We start from the raw sequence: 13,471 nt of genomic DNA on the forward strand, positions 1-13,471 counted from the left end.
CTATCGAAAATAGGATATAAGTCAATCTTTTCTAGATCGAAAAACTTGATTGACTTTTGTCCCGGAAGCATTATTTTTCATTATCACGTATAATTCTTGTAAAAACACGGTAGACATTTAATTAAAACATAACACTAATCTGTATAATGTATTACGACAGTTTTATAAAAAATAAAAGACGTGCGTGTAACGCAAGAATGTATCGCGAGTAAACTGCTAAGATAATCCAACGTAGTTCAACCTGATTGCTGAGTTAATAAGCGATATTATGCAATCAGAGGTGGAACGGAATAAAAATGCACAAATATTACAGGACGTGCAATCGCAGGAGTAAATTAACGGTAACGTTACATGTTAATCACGTTGTAGTTACCAAACATGCTCGAAATCAGTCCATGCACAATAAAACACGTAATAAAATAATTATTCATCTCTCGCGCGTTTGTAATAATCTAATTGACTTCTGCTCTCGCGTAGCAGAAGCGGGACATTAATAATCCGGGGTGCAAAAAAAAAAACCGCGAGCGTATAATGACGCCGAGTAATTGATATTCAAATAAAATGACGATTAATAAAATCGCAAAAGAGCTTCATTGAGCACCGCCATTCCGTCAATTGATATTAAAATTACGTTTTCGTCGCTACGTTTACAAAAAAAGAAAGAGCGAGAGAAAGAGAGAGGAAGAGAGACAGAGAGACCAAGCGTCACAATGCGGACGTGTTAACTATCACTTTACGATATTACGACTCGGATAATCATTTCAATTATACAGAACTCGACGCTCGAAACGTCCTCGAAACGTACGCTTTTATTTCGTCATCCGCGATTTTCCAGCACGGGATAGAAGGACGGGGGATTATCGGACGTTTCGCCCTCCTCTCCCCCTTTACATGCGCTTGTTCCTTTCCACCTACCGCGCGTTTTAAATTCGCTCTATATGCCGGACTGGCAAAACGGTTTTCGCGATGGTCGTTGGCGAAATCAAAAAAATTCGCGAAAGAGTCGTGCCAAGCGAAGCCGGAGTCGGCGTGTCGAGTCGGTGCAAGACACACGTGGCCAGACGGGACGCAGACACGCGAAGTCCGAGGAGTCTAACCCAACCCAACGCCGTCGTCGGTCGCACTTTTAAGGCCGTATCCGTACAATCGTGCTTTCAATTTGGGTGCCCGCCTCTCGCTTCGCCGAGTGACATAAGGAAGAGACGCAAATGCGTAATGTTGCGTAATTTCATTGCCGAATCATTTTCGTTTTTTATAATTGCATACAAGACACTACGGCAAGAACGATTCGCGCTCGAGTCTCTGTAAAATTTAGCCAAATACAGATCTGAAAATAATTTTGTTGGACTATTATAATAATTATGGAGGACATTCAAACATGATGAGTAATACTGCAAAAAGTTTTAACATTCCAGCAACCAGCTTGAGTGTTCTACATAAGTACTTTGATGGTTTAACAAAATTATTTTTAAATCTGTATCCAAACAAAATGTTTAGACTTTAACAAAATTGTTCTTTCCTTGATATTTTCGATTCTATTTTACTTTTTATTTGTCGTAGACCTCTGAGAGAATTATCTTTCGAGAAAAAAATTAGTGTGCGGAACATAAACGTTGCCGAAAATTTTAATATAAAAAATAGCCTGCATTTTTTTGCGGAAACAACAGTTTTGTTGAAGTATCTACCTATCTGCAGATTTAGCTAGATATGGAAATAATTTTGTTGGACCATCAAAATAATTATGCAGAACGCTTGAGCGTTAATAACAATGTTGCAAAAAGTTTTAACATTCTAACAACTAGTTTGAGCATTCTATGTAATTATTTTGATGCTCCAAAACAAAATTATTATCAAATCTATATCTAGCTTTTTAAATACTTCAGCAAAACCGTTCTTTCCGTGTTCGAATAGACAATTCAGTTGTGACGCGCGTGTCAAAATGCGGCAATTTTAATGATTATTACTCGCGAGAGGACACCACAACATTGTGCTACCTCCGGAGATTACCAGTCACAGCGCAATTATAATAGCGTGGAACGCTAATACTATTTATTCGGTAATAATTCCAAAGTCATTATACAGCACACTACTACTGTTATTACTGTCCTCAAGATCTATGTTGTGACCAATAATGAAATTCCGCGCTGCATTCCGTAAACGTTATCGAACAATCGCGCACGGATATAATGACTTTTATCGAGGAAGCATCTTTATCGGTAACGGAGACCGGCTGCAATTGGCTACATATACCCTGCAGGGAAAGTTTCACTCTTAACAAATTCTTCATCCTTCAAACTAGAAATTTTGAATTAAAAAATATGTAAAAATACTCATAACATGCTTCGCGAGCAATTAGAGAAATAATTGTTACAATTTCTTTGGGTATAATAAAGTACCACGATATAATTAAGCGCTCAATGTAAAATGAAAGAGAATTCGCTGCAACAAATATTAATTCTTATCAAAGAATTGAATTATTTCATTCCGTTGGAGCAATTAAAACGTAGCAGAAAGGAGCACCGGAAGGAATAAAAAAAGATTTGAGACAGGCGGTCGTAGGAGCGCCACGAGACTTTTTTGACACACCTTTTGCGAGAGGTACACTCACGCGGGAGGTCTCTCGCGACCATGTTTAGGATGCGCGTTGTGGACGATGGAGTAGCGCGGGAATCAAGGGAAAAAACGGGGAAAAAAGCACGAAGGCAAATTCGGGCAATGCACACTTCGCGCGAAATAACTCGCTTCGCCTCTCGATTCATCCCACTCCCGGAGCAACCCCCTCACCACCGCCGCTGCGGCAACCCTCGGTTCCCCGCGTACCCTTGGTCCTCGCCCTCTTTCCGCCGTCGCCGCCACCGCCACCGTCCTCCTCCCCCGCTGTCGAGCCCTCCGTCGCCGTCACCGCCACCGCCAGCACCACTACCACCCGTCGTCTACCCCACTTTCGTGCCTCCACCAATGTATTCCTGGCGTTTCGCACTGCAAGGTCAACAAACTTCTCCCCGATAAAAAATAAATGAAACGCAGAACTGTTTGAAATTGTAACAGTGGCAACCGGGGGGGGAGAGATTGCTCCCGATAACTTTAAAGAGGCACGATTCCTTTGGTTGCTCCCTCACCTTAGAAACTTAAGCGGGGTGGTCATTCTCGCTTTTTTTCATTTTTTTCCCCCGACGAAAGTCCGCAATGAATTCGATCGAAAAAGCAGAGTTCGTGATCGAATTCGATGACTCAAATGAGAACTCGAATTAGACTGAATCAGCTCTACTTTTACAGGATTAATTTTCCGAATTCACGTTTCTTTAAAGTTTTGCAAAAAATGTGTGTTCTACTTCGCTTATTAAAAACCTAAAAAAAATATTAGTTAATCTGCTTGATTTTATTATATGTATGATAAATATTATTAGAAGTAAATCCCTCTAAACATTGTGCTTAGCTTTGCTGCAAACGGAGTTGTAAATCCGTCATTATATTAGGCATATCGGCAGCTACTAATCCACCGTTTAAATTTATGTGGCATGCCGGCAATTAATCATATCATTACAATATGCTGCTCACGCATCGGCAATGGCCGACACAAAGTTTCTTTATTGCAATCGATCGAAATGCAACGGATGTTTATGGCTGTGGGGTACGAGCCATTGCCCCTTCTTTTATCTCTCGTAATAAGCGCGGCTGTTTAATTGCCCATAATCGAATACGTCAATTGCTGGAGAAATCCATTTCTCGATGTTTACTCGCGAAGCACCATGTGGGGTGGTAAAACCGTAGAACTCATTAATTACGAACATATAGCGACAGCATTAAGTATTGCTCTCATTTAGTGTTTGTGGAAAAAAAATATATATATTGTTAAAAATGTTTAGAAAATATGAGTAGAAAATTTATAATTTTCATTAAAATGATAACATATATATATATATATCGTGGTATTATTATAAGAAAAAGAACCTGAAATTTGTACATAGATGATCGGCCCTTAAGCTTTCGCTGAAAAAAAAATTGCATGAATTTTACGAAAAATACAGCTTTTGCTCGGAATCTCTAGATGAATGGTTCGATTTTATTCTGGTTGCTTCCATCCATCGTCCATCGACAACGCAGATTATCGTGCCGATTAAAATCGCATTAAATTTTCACTCCTGACTGAATCTCGCTCGACCGCGGCCGCGGTATTCCCAGAAAGAAAAGAAAAGTCTATCGCTCGTTTGTCGCTCACGCGATGGTCACCCGAGAGATCATCGTGCTGCTCGTCATAACGAGAATCACGTGCTCTCGAATGCAGCGTGAGCGAATTGGTCATTTTGAAAACGGTATGAATACAAAGAGCTGGGATTGTTGAGATAGTAATAAAGGCCTCGTTGTATATAAACTTGATGAGAAGAAAATATAAAACGGGATATAAATATCGTGTTAAATTTTTATCTTAAATCTACATTATAATTATATATACCATATGTGAAACGATAGCGTTTATCGTTCACAAAGCATATAATACATGCCATTATAAAAAAATCATTATCAACATTACGCGCTACAGTCGTTACATCCATCGCGTGTGTTTCAGTAAGCATACATCGAATTTAACACGTCCCATTAGCTTCTTTGACTTGCAAAAAGCTACAAACTTATGTATGTTGTTTTCAACGTAACCGATTCGAACATAATGACATGAACGGAGCAAACACACACAATTGTCGCGCAAGGCATTCTTGTTTGGTGTAAAAACTCCGGGGGTCTTAACCGCGCTATCGGAAATTACTATTATCCTGGATCCTCTAACGTCGACGTTAACGCGATATTTCTAGACCGGATTTAACGGGGTGACCAGGCAGATAGGGGTCCAAGAGCGCGGGAGAAGAGGAGTCAGGGCGGAGGGTTGAGGCAAGAAAAAAAAGAACGCACGCGATGTAGCGATGCGCGTGGAGAAGGATATTGCGCCGGACCAAACCGCAATCTACCGACCATTATTTGCCCCATCCTGTGCGTTCTCGTTTCGTTTACCCGTTCGATCTAATTTCTCGCGGAAGCAAATGATCTCCGGCAAGTCGGCGTTACGTTGGCCGCTTCATCTTAAAAAGTGTTTCTCGTGAAGTAGCGCCGAGAGCTCGTACCGCTCATACGCTCGTTCGTCGACGAGTTATAAACCGACGGGTTTTCCGGAAGATTTCGCAGATCGCGTTGGAACCAGAAATCATCAGAGCAAGTCCGCACGGCGGTAGATCGACGAGAAAAATCCACGTATCTCGGTGATTAGCCGGCGCTAGGCGTTAACGTTGCACGGAGCAGGTTTGGCGGGGCTGCGATACGAAGAGAGAGAAAGAAAGAGAGAGAGAGAGAGAGAGAGAGAGAGAGAGAGAGGGAGCGCGAAAGAGCGAGAACGAGGGGAAGAGAAGCACGAGAGCAAGAGAAAGAGAGGAGTGGTCCCGGCAAACAAGAAGCGAACCGCAATGCATTCGCTCTACTCGCTAGATATAAATACGCGACAGAGGGCAAGGAACCAACCACGCCTGCACCGGCAGCTACTGCCTAACGACACCGACACGCACACGCAGCCGCTCATTGTGATAAAGCAGAAGAAGGAAACGGAGGCAGGGAGAGAGAAAGAGAAAGAACGAAGAAAACGGGGAGAGAGAAGGAGAGGAGGAGACAAAGGAGAGAAAGAGAGCGCGCGAGGGACAGGAGAAGAAAAGAGAGAGGCGCGCAAGCTGCTGCCCGCCGCTGCTGCGAGTTCGTTCATGCGCCCATCCGTGCGCTGCGAGTTGTGGACGAATGTGGTCGACTCCGAGTCTCTCTCTCTCTCTCTCTCTCTCTCTTGCTACTTCTCTCTCTCTTTCTCGAAGACACGGCCAAATATTGCATCGTCGGATAAATATAGGCGGCCGCGGACCGCGCGGCTGCACCAGCCCTAACGCGTACTTTTGCTCTTCTCGCTTCTCGCTCGTCGTTCGCTTTTAGGACGGGACTACCACTATACACGTCGGAGAAAGAGACGCGACTTCTCGCCAGCGTCGCGTCGCGGCACCGCGTCGCGCAAAACGATCGTTAAATCCGTTCTTCGTTCATGGCCGAGAACTTGGCGATAACGATCCTTACACTCCGCGATGGTTTTTTTCTTCTTTTTTTTTTCATCAAAAAGGACCGCACCCTTTTGGACTCAAACAAGGTTCGTTTTGCACTTTCGACAAACTAGGTGTGTTTTTGAAGGATCCGTAATTAATGTCAAAAATTAAAAATTAATATATATATATTTCAAAACGGGACAGATCTTTTAGGTCTGTTATATTGTGACTTTTTGCAAAGATTTGATAATTCTATGTTTTATATATATGTATTAATTTAATACGTACAAACACGTTTATCCGTTTATGGGTCTCTAATAGACTCACAACAACTCGTAACACACGCATTGCTTTCATTTGCGCTCTACTTTGTCATCTCATCGCTATTATATTTCTAATGTAAGTTTTTATGATTATTTTATTGGATTACGATCGCTGTAAGCAATGTAAGCTTCAATTAATTTATATATTAGACCACGATAGTCGCACAGTGACTTTTCAACATTTTCAGTTTTAATTTCCGACTTACGATTTAAGTATTCAGCCAAGTACCGAGATGTTTGATCATTTTTTAAATTCTTTAACTTTAATATTACTTTAATGTTTCCAATTCGACACCGCTTTGTAATTGTTCAAATTAATAATTCTAATGGTTTACTGTAGAGCGAAATTATTATTTTATTAACTTTATCGTGAAGAAATCCAGAATTAAAACGTCTGTGTTATTTAATTTCTATTAATATAATTTCTATACACGTTCTCATCCTGTGTTGCTTCCTATGAGCTTCTTTTGTAATTTTTTTATTCATATATATTTCCTTATTATCACATAAATAAGAATTCGCCAAAGTGGGATACATTAAGAAATATATCACCGAAAGCAACGTCAATAGAGAAATTCCTTTCATTGAAAAAAAAAAATGTTTGCTATCTCTGTAAAATACACCTTGCGATAGCATAAGATGATATTTCTTACGAGATTCCAGGAAAAATCTAAGTGGACGACGGAATTAAAACAGCGTTTGCATCGAAGTCATTTCTAAAAATTCACAACCACGCGCGGTCCGATCCTTCCCGATCCCATAGCTTATAGTTCATTCGGTTCGAGCGGTTATCTCGCGGCGCATTACAGCCAGGCGATAAGTTGTAATCGGGTCAGTACAACGCTGCATTGTAAAGTATCATCAACTTGCTCATGAATTTCCATGTTTCTTTCATCTTCGCGAGAACAACCGCTCGACAAGCTCGAGATATCATCGATGCTTCGAATCTTACGGAGCTTACATAACAACATTGGGTCCTTCTTCCGTCAACATTGAGTATTCATCAATCTGTCGTTCGTCTAGAAAATTTTATTCTGGGATATAAATTCTTTCGGCCTGAACCAAATTGGGAAGAGGCAAAAATTCAATTTCTGTACATCATATGCCACACGACAAGGCATCTTTTATAAAAATGAAGTAAGAGGATTTGACTCTCGAATTGCTGTAAATCGCGTGGTTGTAAATCGTGATACCGGCAAACCACGTTATCAAGACAGAGTTTTAAGCGAACGCATCCGTTCCGCTGAAGCCTATGGCTTATCGTTCGTCGCTGTGCACGCGGCCCGAGTCCGCATGCTTCTGCAAGTTCTGCGTGCCAACACATATATGACTGCGACGAGTCGGATCCGAAGCGCGTTACGTCGCGCGTCACACGTACATATCGTATACGATACACATATAGCTTGCACAGGCATACTCGTTACAGACAAGTCGCATCTCGGCATCCATCCGCCAGCGACGACGACGTTGTGCCTTAGCATGCGACTAGCCCGCTCTCGCGGGCGCATCGGCCCCCTTTGTTTTCGTGGCGGGCGCGCGCGGTCGCGAGAGCGAGCACGTGGCTGCGAGGTCGCGGGTATAGTCAGTGAAAATCATCGTGCGCGGACATTGGATGGCGGGAAACGTGCGTGATAGCGCGCGGCGGGCCGCCGCGGAGGGAGGCCCTAATCAACCTGGCGCGTGAACCTAACCCCACGCGAGAAACGGGGTGGGAACGCGCGAGGTGGAGGAAGTGGTGGCGGAGACGGCGGCGAGACGCAAGGGCAGGGGGAGGGAGGGAAGCAGAAGACGACGACGGTGTGCCCTCTCGTCGGCGATCGGCGGGCAAGACCGGGGACAGAGAGTGGAGACGGTTATCGCGGAAGTTCGGCAATTATAGGTGCCGAGTCGTCTTTTTTTTTTCTCTCTCTCCTTTCTTTCTTTTTCCCCCTTTTTTTCGACGAGTGATATTGATTTGGGAGAGGCAGTTCGTATTCGCGGCACGAGCATACCTTGTGACTCGCAGAGGCGATGCCGCCGCCAGCGCGATGCATCACGGCGCAGCGCGCATTGAGGGGTACACGTCGGCTTGCCGGGAGTGTGAGAGGATCGCGTGGTGAGGTAGGGAGGCGGAGGGACAAGAGGAGGAACGTCCGATGGCCCGAGAGAAAGAAGGAGAGAGAGGAAAAGCGATCGGACAGTTTCCCCGCCAACTCGATCGTTCCCCTACACCGAAAGGCCGCCCCACTGCGTAGACCGTCGTCCCCCGACGGCACGGTATCAAACCCCCTTCTACCAGTTCAACGAATATAACTTCCTCGCTTCGCCTCCTCTCGACCCTCCCCTTCCTGCTGTCGGTCCTCGCCGGTCGTCTCGTTCTCCACCACCGCTGATCGCTGCCGCCGCCACCACCACCACCATCACCGCCACCAACCTCCTCTCGTCAGGAACGAACGTTGAATCTCAGCTACCCGTCCTTCCTCCATCAATTTCGCTGATAGTCAAGATAATAGGAATTGACCAGTCATATAAATTAAAAGTTTGAAACGATGTTGATTGACACTTGATCGAATATGTTTGAAATGGCAAATTTAAATGGGATCCAAGAAACAACATTAATTGTACATCATGAGATCGAATAATTTTATAGAAAATTTCTAACCTTCCGTTAAAAATGATTAGTAATTATAATTATCAGCGAACGTATCTCGTTGAATTGAAGGTACGAGAGATGAATGGCTCATTATAATTATGAAATCCTAATTCCAATATTCTTCGAGATTCTGTCATTCTTATTTCTCGCTAAAGGATGTACCAAGATAGGCCTACAGAGACATCCAAATCGGAGCAATCCGATTAAATCGACACAGGATACTCTGGGAGAAGAAGAACTGAAATATACTAAAAAAATATATAACAATCAGATTGTGCTGATAAGTTAAAAACGAGTGTTATACTTCGTCATTAAATTGTCTATTTATGCCTATTTCTACCAATGTGGAGTAACTTTAATCTCAGTTAAATTTATTCTTTGTCTTTTTTTAATTCTTAATAATTAAAAAAAGATAGAGTTATATATAATTGAACTATGATTAAAATTGAATTGCATTGATAAAAATGGGTATTAGAGAACTTTTCCTTCTTCACATCTATACTTTGGATTAAAGGGATCCTAAGGTCACCCGTTTTACCGAAACAGTAGAACTTACGCACATACGATTTATGTATCATTGACACATCACTACACCCTACTACATTAATATTTCATGCACACATACATACAAAATTTCTAACTGATCTTTCATAAGGTATTTAAGTCTGATTCTAAGGACTCAATATTGTTCATGTAATCTCTAATCCAAACCAAGATTGTTTTACACAAAGTATATAAAGCAAACATTATTACTAGTCGATGCCAGAAGTCGATAACTGCAATTTTCCAACTTTTTTATTTTTGTCTGTTCGGACCATATTGCTGTTCATACATTAAAATTGTAGAAAAAGATTTTTAAATCTGTGTAAAGGCAACTGGAAAAATACTTACTTGAAAAATAATCGGTAAGAGACACAGCGACTTTAGAATCTCCTTATGTTTATTTCTACACAAGTAAGATTAACTTTAATCTTGGTTCAATCTATTCTTTATCTATTTTTTAATTCTCAGAAAAAAGAGACTCTTCTCCTAATTCTTAGATTAAAATTAATTTAATCTACATTCGTGAAACCGGGGTTAAAGTGGAGTGGCGAGTCAAAGCGGGAAGTGACGCGACGCGACGTTACTCCGGCGGATGCATCCGCCCCTGCAGCCGTCGCTGCTACCACCGCCGCCGCGCCGTCGCCACCCCACCGCGACTCGTTCCACGGCACCTTCTCCGCTCTCGCGTCCTCTCCCGATATTCTCTACCATCCCAAACCCGAACCAGTCCAGAAATCCCCACTCTGATCGCGCGTGCACCGCGACAACGGAAGTGTGGCAACGCCGCAGAGCGCTCTCCAGTGTCTCGGTCTTGGCGAGTTACTCGGGGGGGCTCAGGCCGAGTCTACCGAGATTGTGTCTACCGGCGCGGGTAACCCGAAAGCGAGTGTGGCGAGGATTAAAGTCGCGGGCCGTTTCTCGGCATGCGAGACCGTCTCGCTGCTGTCTGAAGGCCGTACAAGAACGCACGTAGGACGGCGCGCCAACGATAAGAAAAGTTTCACGGCCGCGGATCTAGAAGAGGAAACCGACGACGACGACGACGACGAGGACGAGGACGAGGACGAGGACGAGGACGACGACGACGAGGACGACAACAAGGAGGACAACGACGACGACGAGAAAGAGATAAGGCAGGAGAACGAAACAGCAGGAACGGCAGAAGAAAAAAGAAAAAGAGGCGACGAAGGAGGAGGAGGAGGAGAAGCAGGAGGAGGACGTATCGTCGCCGCGCGACGGCATAGCAAGAGCAGGAGCAAACCGACGAGACCGGGCGCCGCGCGCTCGCACGTTGCCGTGCCGCGCTTTACTATATCGCGCCACACGCGCGTCGTGATCCGCGTACGCGCGCGTGAAACATACACGCGCACGATATTACATATTTATATGCATACACGGTGACCCGCGCGCGGAGATAATACAGTGTAAATGGCGCTCTCGGCGCAGAACCAGTCGACGTCGTACGTGAACTTGTATTACTCGATCGTCCAACGTGCGGCGACGCGCTACTTTAAGGAATATTACAACTCCGGTAAGTACCATCCATACGCACGCGGTGTCTCGCAGATTACACACACACCCGCACACGTATACAATACACACGTAGACGCGTGTATCTTCGTAAAAAAGCGCACACCCGGCAGACGGATTTCGCCGGCGAGCACGGATAAGAGCGCGCGTCCGGCTTTGTATCGTTTAGCGGCCGCTCTCCTCTCTCCCCCTTCTCCCCCCCTCCCCCGCCCGCTCCACGCTCGTCTGGCCCGTCGAATTTTATCCCTCATGTCTGCGACAGGCGCCGGTAGCCACCTGTGCGGCCACGTTTCGGCAAAACGCGACGTCATCGCGTGCGCCGCACCGTACACACGCGGTTTCGAATTTTCCCGCCGACCTCCCTTCTCGTTTTCTCCCTCCCCCCCCTTCCCACGCGTTCTGCACTCTCCGTCTCTCCGAAGACCCATTCAAACTCCGGTGACGTATAATTTCGATGATTTCGATCGCTTGATGGTGATGCGTGTTTGAATACGAGAATTTTTGTTTCTATACTTTCGTACGATGGCACGTGATACGTCGTTGGAAAAATTGAAATTCGTTAAAACTGCCTCGATTTCAATATCTATTTTTCTCTCGCCGTATGTTTTATTCGAATACCCTTTCTCTTCTTTCTTTCTCTCTCTCTTTCTCTTTCTCTTTCTCTTACTCGTCTCTCACCCCCTCCCTTTGCTCCCTGTCCCCATGCTCGCGTGTGCACGTATGCATACCGGGACAGTTACACGATCCAACTATAACGCGCCGACGACTACAGGCAGAAGTGTTCTTCCGACTGCGATTAACAATGCTAGTTACGACACGTGTTCCGTGCAAAACTCGTGTGTGTCTGCGGTCGAACGCGTAGCTTGATTGAACGAGACAGTGTTTAATGTTGGAAGAGCTAAAGGGAGAGAGGGAGAAAGAGAAAAACGAGAGAGAGAGAGAGAAAAAGAGAGAGAAATAGGAGGAGAAACGAGGTGCGTGGGGTGAACCAGAAGTATCAAGGGGAATCTAAGAGTTTTGCTGTCCGTCGGTCAACGTCTGGTGTACGAAATTCTTTACGCGCAACGACAGACAGAAAGAGAGAGAGAGAGAGAGAGAGAGAGAAGTCGCATAGAAGCGGTTACTGCACGAGACGAAAACAAGCGAAAGCGTGTAAGGAAAAAGGAGGGAGAAAGAGAGACGTAACTTACTACAAATCCCCCTCATGAGCGCCGGCACTGTGCAAAATGATGTAGCAAAAGTTATATGAATCGGACGGAACGTTAAGTGAGAACACGGCAAGACAATCGTATATCCGAGATCCTGCGGCGAATGAATAAAAGAAACCGCAAAAGTCAGAAACCAATTCGAGATAAACGCGAGACTAGTACAATTAAGTAATTCCACTGTAACAGTAATCTTCGTGCTCTTAGAAACTAATCATAAAATTGAATCTTGAAATGATTAAATCTTTTTATTATGTAACACTTTACTATGAAAGAGAGAGAACGTTAATTAATGTTCTGGAGCAAAATGTTCGCGCTATAGATATCGATACGGAGGAAATGCAAAGAAAGTGGTAGCGTTGATTGTATAAACCACTTTATTTAACTGAATGTACAGCGTATCGCGCTTTAATGAGGGAATAATTTTAAAAGGGGAAAAAAACCGTACGAATACGGACCAAGACGTCGAGAAAAATAATCGTAGATTGGGTGCAATTACCCCCGTCACACGTCTATTTGATAATTGTAATATAAATTAGGCGGAAGTTGACGATTAAGTATGCTGACGAATTCACGTGTGATTTAAAGGATGAAACACAGTGTTGTTAGACATTATATAGCTTATTACACAGGTATGCATCATCAATTAAATATTTGTAATAGATGTAAAAAAGCGCAAGAAGTTCTCGAAGAAGTGCATCAGTATTTTTAATGACATACGGGAGAACATTATTCAGATACCTATAAATATTGAAAATTCTCTTGAAATGATTTGATACAATGGTAAATGATAAATAAGACAGAAACAGTTAATTAAGCTGTAATAGCATTATCCTGCATGTCAGCATTTATGGTCAATTATTTACAATACCGTTTGCGGTAACGATAGCTATACGTTGATCGTCATTCATTATTGATTCGTGATTGTATCTTGTAATTATCCGAAATATATAAAATTAAATTAATTCGTTACCGACATGATTGCAAGCTACACTTTGCGATAATTAAACGTTCCGGCAAATGTTTGTTATTAACGCAATATGGACCATTTGCTTGATCACACTATTTATTGCTTCGAAATAACATACGAATTGCAGATGAATTTATATAATGTGACGAGCTTGTACAAAATATTCCTTTTTTTCTCGAGTGAGACAAGAAGGCACAAGTAGGGAA

At 43.5% G+C, this 13,471-nt stretch overlaps 1 protein-coding gene across 1 annotated transcript in view; it reads left to right on the forward strand.

The window, feature by feature from the left end:
- The first annotated feature begins 10,347 nt into the window (after nucleotides 1–10,347).
- Nucleotides 10,348–13,471, forward strand: part of LOC108732035 (myeloid zinc finger 1) — a 20,505-nt gene continuing 17,381 nt past the window's right edge. Inside the window, exon 1 of the mRNA XM_018462637.1 lies at nucleotides 10,348–11,091. Coding sequence (XP_018318139.1) covers nucleotides 10,989–11,091 — 103 coding nt within the window. The 5' untranslated portion in view covers nucleotides 10,348–10,988. The remainder of the gene's footprint in view (nucleotides 11,092–13,471) is intronic.

This window comes from Mycetomoellerius zeteki, unplaced genomic scaffold (genome assembly GCF_001594055.1).
Source record: "Mycetomoellerius zeteki isolate Tzet28-1 unplaced genomic scaffold, Tzet1.0 scaffold145, whole genome shotgun sequence".
Taxonomy (NCBI): domain Eukaryota; kingdom Metazoa; phylum Arthropoda; class Insecta; order Hymenoptera; family Formicidae; genus Mycetomoellerius; species Mycetomoellerius zeteki.